This window comes from Sceloporus occidentalis, unplaced genomic scaffold (genome assembly GCF_023333645.1).
Source record: "Sceloporus occidentalis isolate IW3139 unplaced genomic scaffold, rSceOcc1.0.p SCAF_138, whole genome shotgun sequence".
Taxonomy (NCBI): domain Eukaryota; kingdom Metazoa; phylum Chordata; class Lepidosauria; order Squamata; family Phrynosomatidae; genus Sceloporus; species Sceloporus occidentalis.
The window spans coordinates 779,401-804,816 of NW_028317118.1; the positions used below are offsets into that span (position 1 = coordinate 779,401).

Sequence of the window (25,416 nt, forward strand, 5' to 3'; positions counted from 1 at the left end):
CATAAAACAATTCTTTAAAAGTTTATTTTCAAATACATTACAGCACTTAAGTATTTGTAAGAATCTTGAGGCACGCTAGTTAAACACAAATTTTATACACACTTGCAACAGGTGATCTTCCAAAGGTGGAAACGAGAGGACTTCAGTCAGTTCTTTGTGCAGCTTCTTTATGCATTTCCCCGTCAATGGCATCTGCAGCAAAACTTTGTGCTCTGCTTTTAATCCGCATTCAGTGTGAGGCAAACACCTTGAAGTACCCAGTGAGAAATGTGTTTTGTAGTAAAAAGATCAGCTTCGAAAACCAAGCCAACACCCATGGCGTTCCTCCGCATGGACGTCGTGTACACCGGGGTCCGGAAAGTGTTCTAAAGGGAAACGATAGAATTTTACTACGTACTGCAAGCTGCTATCACCACCCATAACAAAATTACAATTACCTGCCTTGGCTGCTCATTACATATATTATAAAAATGAAGCTTAGCCTAGTAGGCAAATTCAAAAGGCTTGGTTCTTTTGTCTTCAGAGCAGAACATAATGGGGAAAGGAGTGCATGGCATTCTAAATATGTATGAAGTACAAAGAGCTTTTATAGTTTGAGTACAGTCAAATGAACTGCAGCGGGAACCTTAAAAGAAATCATGTAAGATAGCATATTCTTGGGGAATGCTGAGAAACGTTTTCCAATGGTAATGTACCGATGCACTTAGGAATGTGGAAATGTGTACAGGAAGGGAATAAGGGTCACATTCCAGTTCTTGAAAGTCTTGAAAGTCAGCTAGCGTTTTTTTAGGTGGGGGGACATATTCAGGAAAAAAACCTTCACCCACAACCTTGTCTGAAAGACTGAACTGTATGTAAACCTTGACTGTAAGTAGGAGAAAGAATTCCTGCATCAGTACATCTCAAGTAGTATGGCATTTAAATAAAGACCCAAGACCTGTTCTTTGCCACTTGTACCTGTAGTTTGAGACGATGAGCCTCAATGGGGATTATTTTCAGGATGGGTAAGTCAACCACCAGCACTTTGGGCTTACTCTTGATCAGGCAACCATTTTCTAGGTCCCAGTCAGCTCCTTCCAGGTACAGACCAGAAACAAAGCATCCTATAAAAGACCAGAAACACAATAACCTATGTCTGAGTGAATTGACTTGAAAAGCCAGGTTTTTATTTTTAATATGCCATGAGATCAAGCGCATTGCTTAATAAAGCCCTGGTACATGCCACAGGAACAGATTACAATATACAGCATATATACTCTAAGGGCCTTTACTAGAAGCTGCATGAGGAGGGAGGTACAGTCATCATTCATTCCTTTGAATTAAAATCCATGCAAAACAGCAAGTACTCCTTGCTTACAATAAACTAAGATTCCTTGTTCAAAGGACACTTCAAAAACTTTCCAACCAGATTAATGCGCCAAAAATGCATACCTTGTCCCGGACGCTCTGTGACTTCTTCTTCAGTCCTGTATTTGGTCACTTGGGTGTATAAGGTGGAGCGGTCCAGAGGCCAGCCATTCTTCCGGCAGGTTGCTTGAACAAGTGCCGTCAGATACGACTCGGGGATGTGGAGTCCTGACAACCACATGACACCCGGTTCACCCTCCTCAACCTGAACACACAAATGAAAATAGTCTGACAACAAAGAATGCACATGGCGCACACACACAAGTGAATGGAAAACAGGGCAGACTATTTGGCCGTCGACACAAGTACTGAGGTCTCACTTATCATCTGGGACCTTCCACATACAAAGGTATGGCCCTTCCGAAATGGAAGCAAATGTCAAGCGCATCTGATACTTGCCCATGATGTGTACTGGTGGTGCCTGTTCTTAAAATAAATCATCCAGTTGCCAAGTGTTTTCAATGTATCGGGGGCCAGTTTCCTCCAGATGTTTGGGATGTGCCCGTTGAAGAGCGCACGGGCCACTTCATCGAGTTCATTGCTCATGCCAACCTCCCCGGCCAAAGCCTGGTAAAAGAAGTGCCAGAAAATGGTTGCTACATGTTTCTGTTTGTGAAGTACAAAAAAGAAAGGGGTGGTGAGGAAGGTGAGTTTTTCCCCCAAATAGCTTTTGCTTACTCTTTGCAGTTCTGCCAGCGACTTCATCATCCGAATCATGAGTCGGTTAAAGCGTTCCAGTTCCTGTAGTAGCACCACTGTTGTTGGTGAGATCTCAAGTCCAAAGCCCTTTCTTATCTGGTCAATGTCAAAGATCTTGGGCATCTTGTTTTCTATGTCCTTCGCAACCTGGCCAATGTAGTCATCCCGACTTATCCCAGCACTAGATTCACCTAAAATTAAATTTACAAATATCAGATTTTTCTCTGGTTGGTTCAAGGAAGAATCTGTACAGATTGTGTTATGCCAGTCACTCCTCAATCTGTGTAGATTCTGCTTCTGCATCAAACCAGAATTCAGGCTGTTTCTGAAAGCTCCCACCTGAATTAAGAATCGCCACTTTAAATTCTAAGGACGCTTTTGGAAGACAAATTGCAAAATAAGTGAACTCTCTTGGGAATACAGCAATAGATGCACGAAAAGCACATGCTAAACATGGGTTGGTGACCTTTCAGTTTGTCCACATAACTCAAGAATTCCTCTTTATTAAGTGAAGCCTCGCTGAAAATGGCTTAACAGTTTATTATTATCCTTATCATTGTTATTATTATTACCTGTTTGAGGCTGCAGCTCCAAAAGATGTGACCACATGTCCCGAGCTGCCTGCGTATAGTATCCAATCTCAGCATTGGAGTGAAGGCCAAACACTTCTGGGGTGTTAGCAAGCGGAAGGGACTCTATCTCTTCTGTAAAATGAAGACAGAAAAGAAAAAGTAAAATCATTGTGGAAGTCAGATTTACTTCTGTGAAGGTTATTACCAGTCATTTCCCCCTCCTAAGTCAGTTCGATACACATTTTTAAAGGCTACATACTGTATTTATTTTAGGTAACCACTAAGCCCCAATGGATCAGGGCCAAAAGAAGGAGGCCAAGATTCTATATCATGGTCTACATTGAAAAAGAGCAAGAGCCAGAAACGCATCCAGAGCAACCCAGCATCATTTGTTGCAATCATAAAAAAAAGGAAAGAAATTGTCAGAGGACTGCGGTAAAGTCAGTTTGAAAGCCAAAAAGGGGTTGCTTACCAACAAAATCATCCTTTGACTCCCCTTCAGGGATTCGGTAGTCGACATCATCATTATGGTAAAAATGAAAGGGCTGGAAGGTGTCAAATATAAAATCTCCCAAATACTCATCCATGTAGATGGTAAGGATGCGCCGATCAAAGCTGTCAATTGCCCGTCCACCATACATCACCTAAGGAACACAAATAATAGTAATTATTTATTTACATCCCACCTTCATCACCCACTATGGGACTTCCATGCAATCTGAATTTTCCTCTTCTGCTTCACTGTATTGAAGTGGTTTACATCCAAGACAAGGGGCCATGAGATCCATGAGAATATGTGACTGATGGAATATGTGATTGATAGAACATGTGACTGATAGGACATGCAATTGATAGAACATGCAAATGACAGAACATTTGATTGATGGAACATGTGATTGATAGAATTCTGAAGAAGTTGCAATGCTCCTGGTCTTCCTTAGTATATAAAGAAACCCAGGCTGCCATGATCACAGCTCCTTTAGAACATCACAATTGTAACCCATTTACATTTCCTTTTAAAAGGGCCTCAGGCAGCAGGAATGGCAGCCATCTCAGCCTGAAGCCTTGGGGAGTCATGCCAGTCAGGACAGACAATACCAGGGTATGCTGAGGCAGTAGTCTCTGACATTATAAAAAGCAGCACCAGGAGATCGCTTGCTGAATTTATTTTGTCATCCAGCTCCTCTAGAATATGCTTGCTTACTTCGCCAATGAGATACTTGAGGCTCCCCCATGGGATTCTGTCGTCATTTTGCTGGAACGCTTTTGTCAAGTAGGTATTGAGGATCTCCATGCAAACCTAAAAGAGTTGTCAACCGCCATGGAATGAAAAGGTGACAGGTTAGTTACTCTGGCACTGGCTCGACTAAGCATTTGCTCCCATTCAGCCTTCCCAAGCAAAAAATCTCAAACTGTATTTGCGGGTATAGAATTTGAGCCTGGATTTGTTTGATTTCCTGGGCAGAGATTGTGTTATTGGCGCCTTTTTGGACAGCATCTCCAAAAATGTTACATGCCATCATAACAACCACAGCTCCCAGTACAGATTTTGCCAGAAAGCTGACTCAAGTTCCTTAAAAGTTGTCTTGGGAGAGTGCGATATAAATCTGAACAAACGGACAGGAGTCCACTTTTATAGAACATATTGGTGGAGAGTATAAAGCAGAAACACTTGGCTCAGAAATGAGAGCAAGATCCAGTATGAGATTAAGAACAATAATGTAAAGAATAAAGAATAAAGGAGCCATGGGGTTTACTATCATGAGTAATGGTGCCCTGCCAAGTTTTGGAGAGCAGAGGTTAGCTTCTCACCTGGAAATCCGATTCATTAAAATCGTAAGGCACATTCCAACCAATCTTCCCAAATTTCCTCCTTTCCTGGACCACGGCATGGAAAAATGCTAAAACATAGACCAAGGATTTGAAAGCAGGGTGTGGGCATTGGTCAAGTGCTTCGTGAGGTATTTTGAAATAGGTGGCTCGCATATTCAGTTTGAGGCCATTGGGAGGCTCTGTGACAACCTAACGAAATGGAGAAAATGACAAAGCGACGTTACTGGATTTGCCTGTGGATCCACTTTCAAATATCCCTCTTCCTCTGCAATTGACAAAGCAATTGTGGGACCTACGATTTGCAGACTTCAGGCTGAGAGGGAAAGTTGACCTAGCGAATGTTAGTCAAAGGCCATTCGACTGCTTCAACATCTGTTCTGGCAATGTGATTAGGTTTACATGATCAGGGATTTCCAGGAGAAGAAACAAAGTCATCGCCAAAAGATCATTAGCAGAGCTTCTCCCCAGCTTGCAATTTAAAAATAAGAAGCTCAGCTTGCTTGAGGTTAATGCCTTAGACTTATGAAGCAGCTGGATGATGTTATTTGTTAGTTTGCCTGCCCCACTGACATGGAGGCCTATGTGAGAACAAGATCCATTCAGGCCAGGCCCTCTTCAAGATTAAATAAGGACCTCACACCTACCTCATGATACCATATTACTGAATTTATGTACCTTTAGAGATTTCTGGAGTATCCCAATTGGGAATCCCTTTGTAGGGTCAGTTGTCAACCACAAGCGGAAGTCTGGGTGCGGCTTAACAATCCTTTCCAAAGCCTTTTCCAGATCTATCAACCACTTCACCAAGAGGTGACAGTTCTGTAACATTAACCACTGTCCTCGGGCCACTGCATTCTCCAGCAGATGCAGAGCAACCTGGAAAATACAAATGTCCGTGCATGAATTGTATTGTCGTTCTACCCATTTCGTACTGATTTTAATGCCGGCAGGGGAAACGTTTGGCTATGAATACAACTTGAGTCTGGTTTATTATCAGTAGGTGTGGCGTCGACAGGGTGAAACCAGGGCAGAATACTGCACCCTGAACCTGGATTATTTTACAGGTGTGGATTCAGCCTGTGTGATCACTACAAGTCCACGCAACAATTAGGATGATATTTTACAGGTTTCCAGAGTAGTGCTGAAGTACCAAAAGGGTGGCACAAGAAGCTCGACCATGAACAGGTAAGAGCAAGAAGAATACTCCTTCGCTAGGACAGGAGCAAAAAGGCCAAGCAGTGGCTTCAAACGTCCGTACCTGGCTTCAAGCAAAGGCTCTGTCAGCCAGATCTTTAAAAGAAAGCAATGAACTCCTTTCCTCTGCAGACTAAAGTACTACAGAGAGAAATGTAAAAGCTGGAAAAGAGATGAAATGTGACAAAAAATAGCCAGTCTCAGCAGGCAGGACTGAGATGGGGAAGGGGTCTTTTCACATATCAAGGACAATTCTACATAAACTCCACCTTTAAACTGGGATGGGCTACTGTGAGCCACCAGAGGTTTTTGGACTATAACACTCCAAATCCTTCCACCACTGGCCAGAAAGATCTGGAGTCAGACTGGTGCCCATAATAAAATGGGAGGAGATGATCAACTTCTTCCTCTACCCTCTATGGAGAAAAAGTGCTTACACCCTTCAAAAAAGCTAACCCCTTTGTTCTGGGTTTTGGGACCAAACATACCTTCTCTTGCCCTTGTCCCATGGCCAGGAATTTCAACCTATTTCCTCCAAAGCCCGTACGATCAGCCAGTTTCATAAGATCGCTGGCAGGGTCAGATCCAGGGCTCAAAATGAAAACAATGGGTGAGCTTGGGGTGCTCTGCTCAAAGATGGCTTCAAAGCTGATCACTGGAGGCTGGACGTATCTACGCACAAGGCAAAGGGAAGCATAAATGAGTGATATAAGGGGTGGAAACACAACCTACGTAGTTGATGAGATGACACAGAGCTTAGAGTCTCAACAGAAAACATATTCAGGTTTAAAAACTAGAGAAGAATGCCACCTACTTCACACCCATCGTGAGAGTGACATAGTCTGTCACTGCGCGATAGACGCGGTCCACCCGGAAGCAACGCAACAGCAGCAGATTTTGGAAGCTGGTGAGAGTTTTTTTGTACTGCATGGGAAATGGGATTTGTTCTAAGGCATCAACATCATACCACTGTGGAGGAAATACAGGACAGTTCAGTGGCTCAGTGGACATTTGATGCTGCTTTTAAGAAAGAAAACAATTCCTGGGGATTTTTCCAGTCTCTAAACATGGCCTGAAAGCAACCTATAGTTAACTCTAGTTTGTCTTCTGTTAAGTCCCCCTCCACCATTCAAGATACTCAAAGGGCAAATGTTCACGGTGCAGAACCTTACATTTTTCCATTCATCAGGAGTACTCTCCACATCATTTGGGAGGGATCCAAACTGTTCTGGAAACAGTTCAGCGATGCGAATTACGTCTTCCCAGCCTTGATCAGAAAGCCATACACATGGCTTCTTTCGAGCACTCTTCTCCAAAGAAATATTACCTAAAGTCAGCAGAGAAAATATGAGCATCATTGTCTGTGTACATTTTAGAAATTCACTAAGAACATTTTTTTCCTGCTTCATTTGTGGAGAAAATAATCTCCCTGCCTTTTGAGGAAAAACAACCCTTTTCCTTGACAGGAGACTTAGAAGCCACTACAAACCAGCTTTATATATTGATTATTATTCTGTTTTGGCCATCTGTCAGTTAAAAGTCTGTTTATAATAATCAGAACAGAAGACTTGAACAGTAAATAGGAAAGCACTGGTGAAAGCTCTGGGCAGCATGAAGCCATTTGTGGTTGGCAATATCTGGCTAGTATCTCGCTACCTTTTAGGAAGACATTTACATTTTACCTACCTTTTAAGAAGAAATCCAGTTCATCCTGTGGGACTCTGTGATCAGCCTGCTCAATCTTGATGGTCATGTTAAAAGAGAAGAGCAACTTGTGTTTCTCAAACAAGCCTGTGGATGCAACAACAGTCTTCTTTATTAAATGCAACAAACTCTCTTTCCACAAATCTAGATGCAATAAGGGGATTAGCGCATTGCCTGCCCATCACTTCCCTAACGCATATGACCAAAAAGATATGTGTTTGGTGTGCTTTACAGTAAGTACGCTCTCCGAATCCCTTTCTGCTTACAGGGAATCCATGGCAGATGCACAGGAGTTACCCAGCAAAGAAACTGATGTGGAAAAGGCTTCCTTGAAAATAGAAAGTTTAAAAACTGTTAACTCTAGTCCAAAGAAGCATCCATGACTTTCTCTAGCTGTAGTTTTGCAAGCCTCTTGAGGCTTTGGGTGCAAAGCCTGAAACAGGGACCATACCCCAGGCCTCTGGCTCCAGACCCCAGTTCTTAAAAATGAATCCTTTAGTCACCAGCCTTGACTTTCTCCATTTTGATTTTCTCCTAAGACTCACAGAATCATAGAGTTGGAAGGGTCTGCAACAGCCTCCTAGTCCAACCCCCAGTCATGCAGGAATCCACAACTAAAGCACTCCTGAACGATGCCCATCCAACCTCTCTTTAAAGACCTTGTCTAAAGAAAGGCAGCCCACCATCCTTCAAGGCAGTCCATTCCACTGTCAAACAGCTCTCACAGTACAGACGTTCTTCCTAAGGATTAGGTAGAACCTCTTTTCTTGTAATTTGGATTTTTGACCTGGTTCTCCAAGGAAGGGACACATCCCAAGTGGGGTCTGTGGGGCGAAAGATTATCTTTTGGGAGAGCAAAATGTAATATAACTGCCATTTTGTTTTGTACACTGCGCTGACAACGCTTCCATCACTGTTTCCACCTTTCAGTTATACCAACCTGTGCAGCCGTAATTGTACACATTGAACGTTAATGTGTCCATGATGTTTTTCAGCCTTTTGGCCAGAATGGTGTCAGGCATTGATTTCCGAAGCGAGAGGCCAAAGACGTCCAGGAAGGCAGCCAAGGAGTACTGATACATTATGTTGACAAGAGCCATTTCAGACAGCACAAAGAACAAAATGGCCCCTCTCTTGGCAGCTGGGCGGTAGCCATCGCGTAGTTTGTCAATGTCGATTGCAGTTTTTTCAGCCAGCTTGAGTTTCTCGGAGACCTGGTTGCACAAGAAATGTACTCATTTTAATGAGAGGAAAAGCTGTGGTGCAAATATAATACTGCGAAAAGGTCTTAACAATGCTGGAAAAAAATTATGAAGTGACAGAATCTATCTGAATCTTAATCCCCACAATATTCAGTGTATGCTCTTCAGTTGAAAAACAATTCACACTATTCTTCAGACGTTGTACTCAAACAGTGTTTTCCTACAGAATATATTTATTCTCATATAGGGAACATTAAAACAAGCAAAGCTGCCCAAAAGCCCATCCAAAAAAAGCATTCCATGATTATGTGGCCTTGAACAAAAAGCTGACTTTTGCAATGCCAGATTATTGGTAAATCTAGACTCTGCTCTGAGCACTTATATTTCTCACTCCTACTGCTAGCAATCTTTTAAATGGAAAAGACAGGGTCTGGAACTCTGTCTCTGCAAAGTACTTGCTCTGCCACTGAGCTATAGGAAAATCAAGTTGGAATGAAACAAAGACTTTCCCCACAACATGAAAAACAGTTCTGTTCCTTTAAAGGATTCATATTTTTCCTAGCCAATAATTGTAAATTACTGTTACATTTCAATGCAGCGTTTAAGCAAAGGAATCAACCAGACCGAAAAAGAGGTTGCAGTGGAAAGAAGGAAACTATCTGGTGGAAAGTTCCCAAGACCTTGCTCATACCTCAGTAGCTTTGGCTTTTGTCTCCTCCAGCGTATATACCAAGTCAACATTGTCCAACATGTTCCCAGTGGAAGTGGCCAACTCACGGAGGAGAGAGTCTTCCAGATCTTTCAAGAGATTTTTGTTTTCACTTGTCTCCTGGATGAGATGTTCTCTCTGCTCTTCGAGTTCGCGTCTTTCGAATCCCACGATGACACTGAGCAGCTGATCTTCCAAACCTTTCAGAGTAACTGGTAGGAGGATTTAACAACGCACAAGGTGAGTTTCCCCATGTTTTCTTCAGTCTATTATGGCACTGCAGTTAATGTGCCGTGATGATTTCATGAACCAAAGAAACATTGCACATGGACCAAAACAAAAAAGAAATGGTTCGCCCAACCGTAGAAGTTTAAGGGCAAAGTTTAATACATATGTAGAATTTCATATTTAAGAATGCTGGAGGAAATAGCAACAAACATCTTCTCATATGAAGCCAAAGACTTTCATGGCCAGCATCCATAGTTTTTTGTGGGTTTTTCGGGCTATGTGGCCATGTTCTAGAAGAGTTTATTCCTGATGTTTCGCCAGCATCTCTGGCTGGCATCTTCAGAGAATGCTGGCCTAGAAGAGAGATATGTATAATACTCTCTCTCTCTCTCTCTCTCTTTTCTAGGCCAGCATTCTCTGAAGATGCCAGCCACAGATGCTGGCAAAAGATCAGGAATAAACTCTTCTAGAACATGGCCACACAGCCCGAAAAGCCCACAAAAATTATAAACATCTTCTCAGTTTTATGGGGATATTTAAAGGTACTTTGCAGTTCTCCCCACAGTTTAAAACTTCAATGCAGGAACTTTTCCTGCCATTTCAACATTCCTTCTCCCAATCCTTTTTTAGTATTGCTCACAACCTTGAAATTGAAAGAAGCAAGATCCCCAGGAAGATCTTATCATCCATCAGTTAGAAGAACTTAAACCCAACCAGAAGTCAAGAAGTCTTTATCATTTGAGCTCCAGGCATTGTAGCCTGGAAGAGTCTACAATTCTTTGCTAAATACAGTTGAAGATAGGACAGACTATAATGCAGGAGAGGGGGAAAGGGACCTCTTTTGCCAGCCAGACAAATGTCCCAACCTGTGTAGTTGATGACCATCGCTTTGCCAAACACTGACGGCGAATATTTCGGATTGGCCAATTTGGTGTTCAGGTATAGCTTGAAATTGGTGTCATAATCAACCTCCTTGTCACCGAGAATGATGAAGGTTCGGCCCTGAGCAGTTTTGATGTTTTTTTCCAAGACGTTATCAATCACAGGGTCAATGTATTCATCGACATCGTGGAACAAGAAAGGGTTCCCGTATTTTATGGCCATTTCAAGTTGTTTCAGGAAGTCAGGGTCATTGAAGGACGCCATCTGAGGGAGAATGAGAAGCAAATAGGTAAATATTTCTAGCAATCACATTACAAACACTGCTGTCCATCTACCAAATCCTACAGAGAAACCTGCGAGAGAACCTCGCTTTGTCCTGCCCTGAAAATATATTTCAGGACGAACTTAAAAAGAGGTTTCTCACTAGCTCTGACACAGAAGGGATCTTAACACAGTCACTCTCAGCCCCCAGAATAGTTGGCTATGAAGGAGAAATATCTACTGTACAAACACGAGACATAGTTTTTAGTGGGTTTTTCAGGCTCTGTGGCCATGTTCTAGAAGAGTTTCTTCCTGACGTTTCACCAGCATCTGTGGTTGGCATCTTCAGAGAAGATGCTAAGTATCACAGTTGCTGGCGAAACATCAGGAATAAACTCTTCTAGAACATGGCCACAGAGCCCGAAAACTCCACAAAAAACTATGGATGCTGGCCATGAAAGCCCTCAACTCCAAACACTAGACAGTTGATGCTGAAGCAGAGAACAGTGAGGAGACTACAGAAAGGAGCACAGCACTCTAAGTAGGGTCTCTTTACTTTCTTTGAGACAAACCTGCCTGCCTGTATATTTACGTTCTGGAAACCGCCTTAAAATGTGTAATGAAAAAGCACACCCGTAACATCTTGGCCTCACCCTCAGGTTATTTTTTTCTTCTTTCCTCTTGATCCAATTCAAAGCTTGTTGTTGTGGGTCAATGCACAATGGGAAACGGCTCGCTCTGGTTGTGAGGATGCCATTTTGAACTGAGAGCTCATCTGGAGGCAGACCTTGAGACCCCCATCTAGGAAAACAAAAACAATTAAAAGGGAATATTTCTATATGGCAAAAGGAATCCAGTCTTTTCTGTGAAAGCCTTCTGAGGACTAGATCAAACGAGTCCTACCTCGGTCTTAACACAACCGTATTGTTAAAAGAATGAAAACATACCAGGTTTGGAGCTTTTATTACTACACCTCTCTTCAATAGCGTGACAGGGGCTTTTCCCGCCATTGATGGTCCTAGCACACACTCTTCTCCATTCCTCCTTAACTCTGCCTCCTTGTCCTATGCTCTAGACATTTTATTTTACTTTATTTTATTTCATTGTTATGTCGCCTTTCTCCTGGAAAGGGACCCAAGGCGGCTCGCAAGATAAAAACACTTGAAAAACTTGACAACAAAAATGTTAAAACAGTAAAAAATTAACATAAAACATACAAAAGTTTAAAACATAGTTAAAACATACACCCCATATATACCCAGCATGCCTTTATTTCCTTTTTATTTGTATCTGTAAAGCAATTTCAGAATAATTTCATCTTTGGCGGGGCGGAAGCAGGAGAACCGGGCTGCTCCTCTCTGAACCTGACAAAGAAGAAATGAGTCTTCTTGCAAAGACAACTGTCATTTCTTCTTTGGGGCAGTGGAGACCAGCAGACTGTCTAAAGGCAAGCTATCAACTGAATAAATAAGCATGTGTGAATGTTCATATGAGTTTGCGCTGGTATACAGAGCACTAGAGAGTATGTCACATTAGAACAGGGAACTGTGAAAGTTGGATAGATGTTGAGTTAATGAAAGCCAAATGGGATACTTAACAAAAGGTTAGTGTAATGCACTCAGCCCACCAACTGGCCTCATTTCAAAAGTCTATCAGAAGAAACCAGAATACGCAAAGTCACCCAGATTTGAAAACGAGTATTGGAGGTTAACAGTTCTGACCTACCTGCTAATCTCAACATCGTCAGTCAGCAGGTTTTCTAGTCTGAAAGGCTGACTGAGAGGAATTTCTCGGGTCCGGATATCATCCTGCCACACTTCCTTAATCATTTCATCCCGAAATTCCCAGGTGAAGGCCCCTTCATAGCTTAAGAAAGCAGCACACAGGAGGCAGTCCCCCAACAATTTCACTTGACGTCTCTTTAATTCCTCCAAATCATTCATCCACCTGTTAAAAAATGACGCATATGCCAGTAAATCAACTAATAGCAACTAAATCAACTAATAGCAACAGTGCCAACGATAAATGAAGAAGAGAATTGGGATCTGTCTGCCTCAGGAGTACAAAAAGAACGTGCCCCTCTAACCGTCCAGTTTTTACCATAAAAGTTCAGTGGAGAGGTTCAGTGGAAGCATAATGCGATTTCTCCCACTTGCCTGATGTTTTCTGATCCCAAGCCTGAGATGAGCTTGTCAGCAGCGATAAGCCGCCGTTCCATAATCTCCGCTTCTTCCTGGAGCTGCTGCTTTCCTCTTATTGCCGCTTCATATTTATCTCCCAGAGCTTTCAGCTCATTCTGGATGGCCGTCAGCTCGGCCTGGATCTTCTCCAGATCACGTTTGCTTAAGAAGAAATTCCGTTCCAACCTGGCCACCTGCGTGAAAGAAATCCAACTCAGAAGATAGGAGTGCTACCCAAGTTGGCTCCAACTCTTGACTGCCACCAGCCCATCAACTAGTTGACGACAACTGACACACTTCCAAAAACTTGGCAGAATATTAACAGTTTGTCCAGGTGGCTGTTTGCCAAAGAGACAACCTCCTTCCAGCTGCCCAACTTCTCCCAACAGGCAGCAGTTTCTTCCAAGGAAAGAAGTCTATACCAGTGCTACTCAACATGGTGGTTCACATTGGCTGCTGGTCTGTGGAAAGTTTCCAGGAAAGAAACAGCTGTAGTTAGTGGACACAAATATGGTACCAGTCCCTGGTACCTTGCGGGGAAAGCTCTGCCAGTCCCCAGCATCAAACAGCTTAAGAAGCATTGGTCTGCACCACTGAAATAGCATTATACCAATGAAAGATAACCTTGAATTTGTTGGCACTTGCTTCACTAACACAGTGTGGGTATGCCTCTGCATCTGTGCTAATTTACTGACGTTATCTATCTATCTGCAAAGGTTGCTATTAGCTGTGGAATGGGAAATACACAAGTGTGTGTGTGTGTGTGTGCGCGCACACACACACACACGCACATATATACAGCAGTTTCTAGGGTAAAGATTAAACAAAACCTTAGGCCCTGGAGCCAAATTTGACCATGTGGGATCCTAATTCCACACCTCTGGGCTTCCCTAGATGCTCCATGGTCCTTTCAGTTGGTAATTTACCAGTTCTGTGTGTTTTTCCCCATTCTGAAAGATCACTACAATTGGTATTTTCAGTCCCACTCTTCTGCAAACCTCTCTAAAATGGAATCCAACCCTCAGATTGAAAGAGGTTCTTCACCCATGAATTATGCCTCTAGGGAAAACTGCTCCTCACACCCTGCACCCAGTATCCAAATGTGGCCTCTGAAAAAGGAGTTCTGGTCATGCAACTCCTATGCCATGTGGATTATGACATTATTCCAACCTATCTCCATGCTTCCCCTCTTGTACCTTTTCTCGCTTGGGCTTGACCTCCTTTGCTACATCACAGTAGCTCATGACAGCATCGACAAATTTCAGCATCCCCAAGCCCGCTCTGCTGACAACTTCCATTTCTTCAAAGGTGGTGTTTAAGTTCTTTAGCAGTCCTTCAAATTAAGAAGTGACAGATAAACTGCAGTTAGTTGATTTATACTCTATTTTGGCACAAATCCTCAAGGTAGCTCATAACATTTAGAGAAGGCAATGTATTAATACCATACACCTGAACAAGCACCTGGCATCATCTTTGGATGCCTTCCTATCTCCTCTTCCTATCCGTGATGTTAAGATGGCCCTGGAATAGCTGGGAAAGGAGCAGGCAACTGGTGTTGTCTTTGGCTGCCTCCGTCTATCTCTCAAAGGGCCTTGGAGACAGGGAAGGCAGAAAATGAAGTTCAGGTAAAGCAGGAAAGAAGGGGAGGGCGAGAGAGGTGCAAAAAAATGGCAAATAGTCTTTTGTGGTTTTTTGGGGCTCTGTGGTCATGTTCTAGAAGAGTATTCCTGACGTTCACTAGCATCTGTGGCTGGCATCTTCAGAGAATGCTGGCCTAGAAGAGAGCTGGATATATATATACTCTTCTAGGCCAGCGTTCTCTGAAGATGCCAGCCACAGATGCTGGCGAAACGTCAGAAATAAACTCTTCTAGAACACGGCCACAGAGCCCAAGAAAACCCACAAAAAACTATGGATGCCAGCCATGAAAGCTAAATGTCTGCTCCTGCGAGAAAGTTCCTTCCCACACACATTACCAGGCAATCTACTATCATTTTGCTGTGCCCAGGTCTGTCCCATTGGCTATCCTTTGGCTTTTGGAATCAGGAGTTCTCGTGGTCCCTATTCCCGCAATATCTGAATCCCTGAAAGATGTGCTGCAAGATTTGCTGTTACCCGCCTGTAAGATTCGCTTCCGAGCACACAATTTATCTGGCTGCTACGCTGAGCAATTTACCTCGGATTGATTTCACTTGGGCCTGACTAATGCTGTCAAAATCAATTTCCATGAGGGAACGGAGGAAGTTGGCTTCTGACATCATCCCTTTGGCCATCTTCCAGTTGAGTTCTTTGTAGCCTCTCATGATGAGGATGCACTCGCATACAGTCTGCACCTGCTTTGGCGGCTTGGCAAAGGACCTGAAATTAAAATAAAATAAATAAGTAAATAAATAAATATTTAACCAGGGCAAACAATAGTCAAAAGCTTGGTTCTTGCACTCTGTCATCTGAGCAATGTTGATGGGAAAATTAAGAATCATAGAGTTGGAAGAGACCAAAAGGGCCATCCAGTCCACCCCCCTGCCATGCAGGAAATCCAAATCAAAGCATCCCCATTGACAGATGGCCATCCAGCCTCTGCTTAAAGACCTCCAAGGAAGGAGACTCCACTACACTCCGAGGAAGGAGTGTGTTCTACTGTCAAACAGCCCTTACTGTCAGGAAGTTCCTCCTAACGTTGAGGTGGAATCTCTTTTCCTGGAGCTTGCATCCATTGTTCCAGGTCCTAGTCTCTGGAGCAGCGGAAAACAAGCTTCCTCCCTCCTCAATATGACATCCCTTCAAGTATTTAAACAGGGATATCATATCACCTCTTAACCTTCTCTTCTCCAGGCTAAACATCCCTAGCTCCTTAAGTCGTTCTTCATAGGGCATGGTTTTCAGACCCTTTATCATTTTAGTCACCCTCCTTTGGACACGCTCCAGTTAAAAGCCTCTGAAGTGCCTTGCTTTATGTTTTTCTGATGCATTTTTGAGCATCATCACCCATTAATCATACACCAAGGTGCTGCTTTTCGGGATCCCTTGAGTCATGATGTCAGCTTGTTCACACAGTGCTAAAATACTGGAAACACCAATACTCCCCTTCTCTTATTACAGTTACATGGACTCGGCTGCATGTGGTCAAGGAGAAGCTCAGGTATGCCTCCAAAAACCAAAAAAACAGGCAACATGCCCATGACAAGTTGAGAAGAACTCTAACCAACATCAAATTGAAGTAAGGCAATGGACATCCTGATTCAATGCCTGGGTGTGCTATAATGGACTGGATGACAGCTAACAGACTGAAACTCAGCCGAGACAAGATGGTGGTGGCACTTTTTAAAAAAACTTTGGGCCCAAACAGACAGGGCAAAATAAAGCTGCTTTGAGTCACTTTGGAGGTATGCTGTTTAAATGACACACGCATCTTAAGAGGCCAGAAGCTGCGCCAAAGCTGCGCTCCAATCCTTAGGACTGGAGTGTGGCTTTGGTGCGGCTTTTGGACTCTTAGGACGTATGCATCACTTAAACAGCTTTATTTTGGCCTGTCTGTTTGGGCCCTTTATTTTATTTAAAAAAGAGTAAAATATATTTTATACATTACATTACATACATCAGTGTTGACACTGTTCAGTCACACAAGGGGTGCTCAACGTCTTTTAGAAATGGATGTTCTCCTAAAGATTCAGGTTCGTAACGTGGGGCTGCTTACTGATCCACAAACAGATGTAACCGATGTACAAAACGGATGTCCAAAACTAATGTGGGCACTAGTGAGGACTACTTTTATGGATTACAACTCCCCAAGTCCCCTAGCATTGGTTGGCAGGTCCTGTGAACTGTACTCAAAAATGCAACCTTGCCAAAATCTAGACATTTCTATGTGAAATTATTTCTTAGCTGATGCCCTGGTGAAGAGTTTCAACTTCAGTACCTGATCTCAGTCACATCAGACTTGTCAAGCTTCTGCAGTTCCAGTTTTGCTGCTTCCAAGATAGGCATGGCCTCTGCCAGGGCTGTCTCAGCGTCCCTCTTCTCCACTGCAATTACTTTGTTCTGCTCTTCTATTTCAGCAGCTTTTTCCACCGCTAGTTTTTTCTTTTCCTCGGCTGAGAAGTGGGGTCGGGGCAAGTAGAGTTATAAGGTTATTATTGCAGAAAGCAAAAAATTGTTAACCACACAAACATTTCTAGAAGTATCTAAATACTACAAGAGCATTAAAATGATTGAAAGAGAGCCGCCAGCTTTTTTTTTTTTTGCCAGAGATCGTAGAAAACTCTACCACTTTACTCCCAGTACTGACCCAAGACAGTGCAGTCTAGCTTACGGATCAAGTGTGTTGAAGCCTAGCACAGTTAGAAGAAGCACTTACCAATTGCTGTGTTTGTTGCAATCTCCTGGAGCAAGGCTTCACAGGCAGCGGATTTCTCTGCCAACACAATCTTTTGCTCGGCAAGTTTCAGGTTGAGTTCATCCAGCTGGATTGTAGCTTCTTTAAGTTTGTCTAAACCACCTTCTAGACGTTTGCACTGAGCTTTAAGAAAAAGAGGAGAAACTTTTGCAATGGAGATGACTGCTGAACACCTCTCCTTAAGATGTGGCTGCCTTGGCACATGCCCAACTTTGAAAACACTCTTAATTTTCATAACTTAAGGCAGGGGTGCGCAACCTGCAACCCTCCGCCTGATTTCAAAAGTGCTGTACAAGTGATCAGTTTGCAATGGCAAGAATCATCTATCCCTATCCTAGAAACTTCTTGAGGGGGGAGGCAAAGGCTCAGAGAAAAGGGATTGCAAGAAAGAGAAAGAAAGAAAGGGGAGTGACAGAAAGGAAGAAGAAGGGGGTGTCAGAGAGAAAAGGGATGTTTCTGATCTGGACCTGCTCACTGCTGTCAGAAAGACTGTAATAAATAAATTAATAATAATATATTTTTAAATTTATATCCCACTTTTTGTGAAAACAATCCCTGACTTAGTCCAAGCACAGAACTGGAACACAAAACTATCATCGGCATCCACTTTTGCCTGGAAATTTCACTGCAATTCCCTAGCGGAGCAAAACAAACCATCCTGTCTCTCTTGGCATAGTAGCGCCTCATTTCTGAGGTTTGCAAAACCAATTTAAAAACATAGATATTACCCAAAATGAACTGATTTTTCTCATCCAGCAGTTTGGAATAGGTGTTAATGAAATCAAGGAAATTCTTTGGGGTGACGTAGTTGCTCCGGCGTAGCTTCTGGAGAAACTTTTTGCTGTAGATCCCTACCGAACCATGGACCATGACAATGTGTTCGACGACTGCTTCTGTGTTTTCGGGTGGGATCAATGGATTGGTCCCTGGAAAAGAATGAGAAGAGTGAGAGAAACCCTAAGTTCTGAAGGCCTACTGAATGGAAGGCACTAGTTCACACTAGTTCAGCTGAAAGGTACTCTGGCTCTGTGAAATTAGAAAAAGCTAGTCTCTGCAGTTAACTTGGAGCTTTGGAAACCTTTACCTTTTTACCTCTTTTTTTCCAGATTATTTAATGTATTTCAGTGCATGTAACATAAATTACATCATTTACAAAAAGGTCTGTATCCCTCTTGAGTATTGAAGTGAGGAGACAGTGGATTTATATGCAAAATTACGAAATCTTCGTGAGAAAATTGCCTATTTTCTAGAATCCTAATTTGATGTGGACTGACCTGACACTTCCCAATTACGTAATTTATTGGTGGACCTTTCAGATTGTAAAGCCATAACCAGGCTACAGTTTGGTTTCTGTTGCTTTTTGGTTCTTTGCAGCTGACGTGTCCAACGGTCAACAGAGACAGTAATTCACTCCTTTAAATGTCTATATATGTATGCTCTGTGCAGAGTAAGTTTGTTTTTTCTGCATGTTTTCAGACTGCCTGAACAGATTACAGAATAGAGAACACTCATAGCTGCACATACATGCACACACAAAAATACAGAGAATTTTGAAAGGAAATCACAAGATTCTATTCAAATTTCTCTCGTCCCTAATGGGGAGGATATTTGGAAAACTGGCACGCCTGCAATATCCCAAGCTTCCACTGATGATTTATAGCCGGGAGTTTAGGTAAAAACAAAGAAACAAAGGCCCCATACAGACAGGCCAAAATAAAGCAGCTTTGGGTCACTTTGGAGGTATGCTATTTAAATGATGCATGCGTCCTAAGAGTCCGGAAGCTGTGCCAAAGCTGCGCTCCGGTCCTTAGGACTAGATCGTGGCTTTGGCGTGGCTTCCAAACTCTTAGGACGCATGCATAATTTAAACCGCATACCTCCAAAGTGACCCGAAGCAACTTTATTTTGCCCTGTCTGTTTGGGTCCATAAAATATCAGGAAAACTACACTGTTTAAAAGACACACTACCTTAAAAGCTATGTGTACACTCCAAAACTCACATTTGTGCACACCACAGACTGCAACTGGACTCCTGATTCCAGAATATGTCACATACATACCCAAAAAGAACTTCGCAACTGCATAGAGGGCTTGAGATGGCCAGGGCAAGAACCAGTCAATTCCAGTGTTGTTGACAAGACCTATAAAGTGGACATTATTCAAAAGTAAATAGCAAGATACCGCATACACTCGACTATAAGTCATCCTCACTTATAAGTCAAGGGCAGGTTTGGGGGACAAAATTAAGGATTTTGATATGATCCATGGATAAGTTGAGGGTAAAAGTTAGGGCCATGCAACAAAGGATCTAAATGATGAAGCAAAGGGAAACAATGCCAAAGAACCTACAAAATTCTGGAGGGCATAACGGTTTTGGCTCACACTAAAAGATGGATGGAAAAGAGAGCAGAGAGAGGTCAGTGCTTCCAGGACGGATTGCACTCTTGCCTTTCACCAGGGGAAAGTTCCCTTTTTAATAAGAGTTAAAGTATAGTATTTACATTGATCCGTGGATAAGTCAACCTAGGTTTTGAGGGTCAATTTTTTTACTAAAATTTCTAGACTTATACATTAATATATACAGTAAATAAGAAGATAAAAACATAAAAGTAAAAAGTGTTCGTAGTGGAGGAATTATATAGATACACTTTTCATTGGGACAGAGAGGGGCTACCTGTTACCATAAAGAATTGACTGTCTGGTACCTGGAAAATTTCGGCAGCGGGTTCTCAGCGTCTCCCCAACCGGGGACATCCCAAGGACAATGTGGAGGTTGTTGGCACTCTTGTTTACAAAGTACTGCCAGACACTTTCTTTCGCTGGTGCAGTCCCAGCTTTCATGGCTTCATCTGTGATCTGACTTAAAATACCTTCTCTCTCATCATCTGGGAAAAGAGCTGGAACCATACCTGTAAAATAAAGTCAGAAAGACAAGGGGGGAAAGTTTATCTAGCTAGGGCTTCAAGATTCCACTCTGCATTACATGGCAGACAAGATCCAGAGAAAGTTGGTCCTAATGTTTAGAAGAAATGGAATCTCTTTTCCTGTAGTTTGAATCCACATGTCCTAGTCTCTGGAGCAGCTGCAAAGCTTAAGCCATTCTCAATATGACATCCCTTCAAATATTTAAACATGGCTACCATGTCACCTCTTAAATCTTTTCTTTCCCAATGAAATTGTCTGCAAGGCAAGTGGGGAATTTGTCGGACCTTACATTTTAGGCAGAGTTTGGCTTCTAACAAGTATCAGGATAGATGAAATCCCTCATTACGACTACATCTTTCCTCTCTGAATGTGTGGCCATCTATTCTAGGAAGGCATCATCTAAGTCCTCAGTATGGCTTGGGGGCTTGTAGTATACCCCCACAATGTTTATTCTTTCTCTCCCCCTTCATTTTGACCTGAGGTTCTCAACCTGGCTGCCTGGATTCAAGTCATGGATCTCTTCACAGGTGTAACTATCCCCAAGATATAATGCAACCTTCTCCCTTCCAGTTTGGTATATTTCTCTCAAACAGGTTATACCTCTCTATTACTACATTCCAATCATGAGATCTGTCCCACCAGGGTTTCAGTGGTGCCTATTATATCGTATTTGGTTTGCCACAAATATGGTACCAGACCCTAGCACACTGAAGGGGAGAACTGCCAGTCTGCCACGTCAGATACCTTGAGCAGTTTGGTACACAAACCCCCCCCCACTATCACTGACATTACCAACTTTAACGTAAAGAAACCCAATCTCCTTTACATCATGGGTTCCATAGCCACAAAAGGAGTACCCTGGAGGACATCATGTCTCACAGATGCAGGTGTACCCTTCACTTTGTGACAAGGCCAAAGAAGTGGCTGCAAGAGGAGGGTTATACAGGGCAACCAAAACAAGGAACAATCTGCTGCTCAAGTGTTCACAACCGGCAGTCAAGTGGTCTAGATTCCCCTTCTGTGGGCCAAGCGTGTAAAAGATCCCTGACCATTTGAAACAGTTCCACTGGTCAGTTTTTTTGCAGATGCAATGGTGACAGAGAAGTCACTCAGCTAGGATGGGTGGCACTACCTGAAAGAAGAATCTGACTGACCTAAGTGTGGAAGGAAGCCATTTCCAGTAAAGAAATCCTACCGATAGAGCTGAGATAGGTAATAGCAGCAGCAGTGGATATAACATTTGCCTTCCATAGATTCCCCTCTAAAGATGTTGCTTGCCGACTGTCAGATATGTGTGACAATTCCTCTAGTGACAACAACAATGCCCACAACCATAAGAATGGCACTTGATAATTCCTTATTTCTTCAGCTCACACAATTTGCCAGCAAAGTGCGTTCTTCTTCAATGTGCGTTTTCCTGAACCAAACAGGGGACTGGACTGGAAATGCCCATGTGTCCCTTTCTAACGCCATGATTTTTCAGATTTATCAGAGTGGAGAACTGAGGCTGAGCCCACATCACACGTTACCTGATGTTAGCATGTTGTTGATGAGCTCCAAGAACCCTTCCTCAGCCACATGCGCATCAGTAAACAGGAATATCATGATCTTATTCTCAATCCCGAGTTTGGTATACAAAACCTTGAGGTCTTCTCGGAAATTGTTTTCACTGTATCCACGGCTCAGAACTATTTCAAAGACCTGAAAGTGAAATGCAAGCTTTTTTGAATTCTGTTCATCTGATTTGCAGAAAGGTGATCGCAGGCAGAATTCCCTTCTAACAAAGGCCCTGTACAGACAGGCCAAAATAAAGCTGCTTCGGGTCACTTTGGAGGTATGCTGTTTAAATGCTGCATGCGTCCTAAGAGGCCGGAAGCCACGCCAAAGCCACACTCCAGTTCTAAGGACTGGAGCATGGCTTTGGTGCAGCTTCTCGCCTCTTAAGATGCGTGTGTCATTTAAACAGCATACCTCCAAAGTGACCCGAAGCAGCTTTATTTTGGCCTGTCTGTATGGGCCCAAAGTCTCACAAAGTCTAAGCCCCAGTCTACACCAGGAGTAACAAATAAGCCTACCTTGTTCACACATTAGTGGTTGATTATTTGCCTTCTCTTTTAATAATAATAATAATAATAATAATTTTTTATTTATATGCCGCCTCTCCATCAGCTTTTTATTTAATATTACTTACGCTAACCTGTCTAGAACATGGAGGGGTAAAAATCTGAATTAATTCATGAAAGAATAAACCAAGGCTAACTAAACTTGCTGACCTCGCATCCCGCTGTATAGGCTGCCAATCTTGCAAGGGACTGCTTCCCAGAGCCCCCGACGCCTACAAGCAAAGCATGGCCACGGTCCATCCTTATGATACGATGAACACGGGTTAAATGCTCCAAGGCGTCATCAAACAGTACCAGGTTCATTTTAGTATTAATTTCGTTGTACTCTTCAAGAATTTCCTACAAGGAAAGGCAAAGGAGAAATGGTTGACAGAAGCAATTTTGTCACCAAAGCAGTATGTGGAACACACTTTGGAGAGGGTGGACAAAAGGAATGCCAGCATTTTAGGTTTTCACATGGCAAAAAACAGAACCGGTTGATGATGATGATGATGATAATTTTATTTATATTTCCCGTCTCTCCCTGCGGATTATCTGTAATCATGGTCCTTCAAGTGGTCCCCTATACAGTCACCAATATAGGCTCCGTATCTATACAGAGCTCCATTCAAGAAATTTCTAGTACGAAGCTAAAGTTCTGGCAAGTGCCCACCTCCATTCACTTGGCATACACCATTCCGATTGACATCTTAGGGCCTGTAAAGACAATCCAAAATAAAGCTGCTTTGGATCACTTTGGAGGTATGCTGTTTAAATGATACACGCATCTTAAGAGGCTCGAAGCAGCGCCAAAGCTGCGCTCCGGTCCTTAGAACTGGAGCATGGCTTTAGCGTGGCTTCTGGCCTCTTAGGACGCATGGGTCATTTAAACAGGATACCGCCAAAGTGACCCGAAGCAGCTTTATTTTGGCCTGTCTGTTTGGGCCCTTAGTTATAAATGTAAGAAAAAACTAGAAACACATGATGTGACTACAAAGATTACAAAATGAATAACTATAGTTATAGGTAAAAAGTCTCGTTTCTGGAGCAATGAGTTACAAGTTGTATCAGAAAAAGAGAACATAAAATAAATAAATTCCCTATCATAGATAGATTTTAAAAATCCTCCCTCCCCAAATTTCATTTATATACCTGAAAGAGTGCTTTGGCTGCATCATAGTCCTGGATGTCTTCATAAATACGAGGTTCACCTTCATTCAGGGCCATTCGAAAATCTCCAAAAAGGATGGGATCTCTCATAGCATGTTCCACGTCATCTTTAAAATTATCTTCAATCAAAGCCTGTATATGCCCTTGGACCTTAAAATATATTTTTTAAATGATAGAAAATAGGAACATGAACATATACTAGTTAAATTTCTTATTTACAGCCAATCCTGTTTTATTCCACCTCAAAAGGCAGGACTAAGTTGATTCGTTTTAGGAACAAAGATCTGAAGAATTACTGAAGAATTGATTGAACCTAATAAGAACATACAAATGTGTAAAACTGCTTTAAAACAAATCAGGCCATTTGTGCAGTGGAACATGCTTCTGAGTATGAAAGTATAGGATTATAGTATAATTTGAAATGTCAGGGATAGAACTTGGGACCTTCTGTGGCAAAACCATGTGCTATGCACCAAATGAGCAAAGGCTTTTATGGGAAGTTTCCAATAATGATGGTACCAGTGGATGGCCATTTCTTAATACCTGGCAACATCCTGAAGTCTCTGTTTGTGTCTATGTGAGTGTATGTCATGGATTTCAAGAACCCTGAACTAGAATGGGTAGTTAAAGGGTCTTTAGAAAGGGACTTGGAACAAGCAGATTTTTAAAAACTGAAGAAGGCATGAGTTGAGCCACAATTTGATTTCAAAAGAGAATGAAATAGTCAGGCTAAATAAATGGATTTACAGACCCAGAGACTCTGGAGACTAGGATTTGATTCCCAGCTTGACCATGGAACATAATCTTCATATAATCTGACTACCTAGTATCCTCTCACTCCATGTAGGATCCCCAACTCTGGTTCCCAATTGTCTCCATTTGCCCTCTGCCATATCATCACAAGAAAGCCAGTGTGGCGTAGTGGTTGGAGCATTAGACTACGACTCTGGAGACCAGGGTTTGATTCCCAGCTCGGCCATGGAACCCATTGGGAGATCTTGGTCACACTCTCTCAGCCTCAGGGGAAGGTGATGGCAAACCTCCTCTAATCAAATCTTGCCAAGATAACCCCATGAGCTTTAAAAGTTGGAAATGCCTTGAAGGTACACAACAACGACAACACAGTTCAATGACCAGCAAGTGATTAGCAACAATAACAGGTTAAATTTTACCCTGTTTCCTGTTAAAGTTCAAATGAAAGGTAAGAACCAACCAGTGCTTTGTCAACTTCATTGATCAGCCTGTCGTGAAAAACCCGGAGGCACTCATTCCTCCATACTCTCACCATCTGGCCCACTGTCTGGAACCTGTTAGAACAAAAATGGGGTCGACTCAGCTAATACAACCAATGAGATTTAGTGGACTTGCCTTTGCAAATGCAGAACATGTAATCAATTGGTCCACCACCACCCCTTCTATCTCAAGGCTGCCTCCAGATAGATCAGGGGTAGGCAACCTGCGGCCCGTGGGCCGGATGCGGCCCGGCGAGGCCTTGGGACCGGCCCCAGCCTGGTCCTGCCGCCGATTGCCGCCGGGGCCTTTGGCCTCTCACGCGAGGGGGCATGGTGGGGCAATTGTCTATAGAAGCCTCAGAAACATGCATTTATCTTAACATTTTTTTAAAAATCAGCAAATTTTTTCACGTGTCCTCCATTTTTTTGAAAATGTGTCCTCCATTTGAAAATTTTGTCCTACATTTGTCCTGGTTTATTTATTTATTTAATTTTTAAAAAAATATTTCATTATTTATTTTTTGGCTTCGGCCCCCCCAGTTCTCTGAGGGACAGCAACCCGGCCCCCGGCTCAAAAAGGTTGCCTACCCCTGAGATAGATGGTCCCTACTGCTAATGTTCAAAAGGTACTATACATAAATTTTATCTTTTCCCCACCTTTAACCAGGAAAAAAGGCAGAAATGGGACAGGAAAATACAGAAGGGCTACAAGCTGAAAAGAAA

At 42.7% G+C, this 25,416-nt stretch overlaps 1 protein-coding gene across 1 annotated transcript in view; it reads right to left on the reverse strand.

Annotated features, from left to right (window-relative positions):
• Positions 1-25,416, reverse strand: part of LOC149281126 (dynein axonemal heavy chain 10-like) — a 71,154-nt gene continuing 45,738 nt past the window's right edge. Inside the window, exons 49-79 of the mRNA XM_089499677.1 lie at positions 24,675-24,768; positions 23,444-23,611; positions 22,463-22,651; positions 21,719-21,890; positions 19,970-20,173; positions 19,325-19,405; positions 17,993-18,190; positions 17,226-17,387; positions 16,788-16,962; positions 15,048-15,229; positions 14,068-14,204; positions 12,848-13,065; positions 12,417-12,638; positions 11,345-11,492; positions 10,415-10,694; positions 9,303-9,532; positions 8,350-8,623; positions 7,392-7,496; positions 6,878-7,032; positions 6,520-6,674; positions 6,194-6,377; positions 5,187-5,387; positions 4,491-4,700; positions 3,883-3,978; positions 3,151-3,322; positions 2,679-2,810; positions 2,086-2,297; positions 1,807-1,974; positions 1,432-1,612; positions 958-1,103; positions 1-365 (exon numbers count right to left, since the gene is read on the reverse strand). Of these exons, the coding sequence (XP_089355803.1) occupies positions 219-365; positions 958-1,103; positions 1,432-1,612; positions 1,807-1,974; positions 2,086-2,297; positions 2,679-2,810; positions 3,151-3,322; positions 3,883-3,978; positions 4,491-4,700; positions 5,187-5,387; positions 6,194-6,377; positions 6,520-6,674; positions 6,878-7,032; positions 7,392-7,496; positions 8,350-8,623; positions 9,303-9,532; positions 10,415-10,694; positions 11,345-11,492; positions 12,417-12,638; positions 12,848-13,065; positions 14,068-14,204; positions 15,048-15,229; positions 16,788-16,962; positions 17,226-17,387; positions 17,993-18,190; positions 19,325-19,405; positions 19,970-20,173; positions 21,719-21,890; positions 22,463-22,651; positions 23,444-23,611; positions 24,675-24,768 (5,398 nt within the window). The 3' untranslated portion in view covers positions 1-218. The remainder of the gene's footprint in view (positions 366-957; positions 1,104-1,431; positions 1,613-1,806; positions 1,975-2,085; positions 2,298-2,678; positions 2,811-3,150; positions 3,323-3,882; positions 3,979-4,490; positions 4,701-5,186; positions 5,388-6,193; positions 6,378-6,519; positions 6,675-6,877; positions 7,033-7,391; positions 7,497-8,349; positions 8,624-9,302; positions 9,533-10,414; positions 10,695-11,344; positions 11,493-12,416; positions 12,639-12,847; positions 13,066-14,067; positions 14,205-15,047; positions 15,230-16,787; positions 16,963-17,225; positions 17,388-17,992; positions 18,191-19,324; positions 19,406-19,969; positions 20,174-21,718; positions 21,891-22,462; positions 22,652-23,443; positions 23,612-24,674; positions 24,769-25,416) is intronic.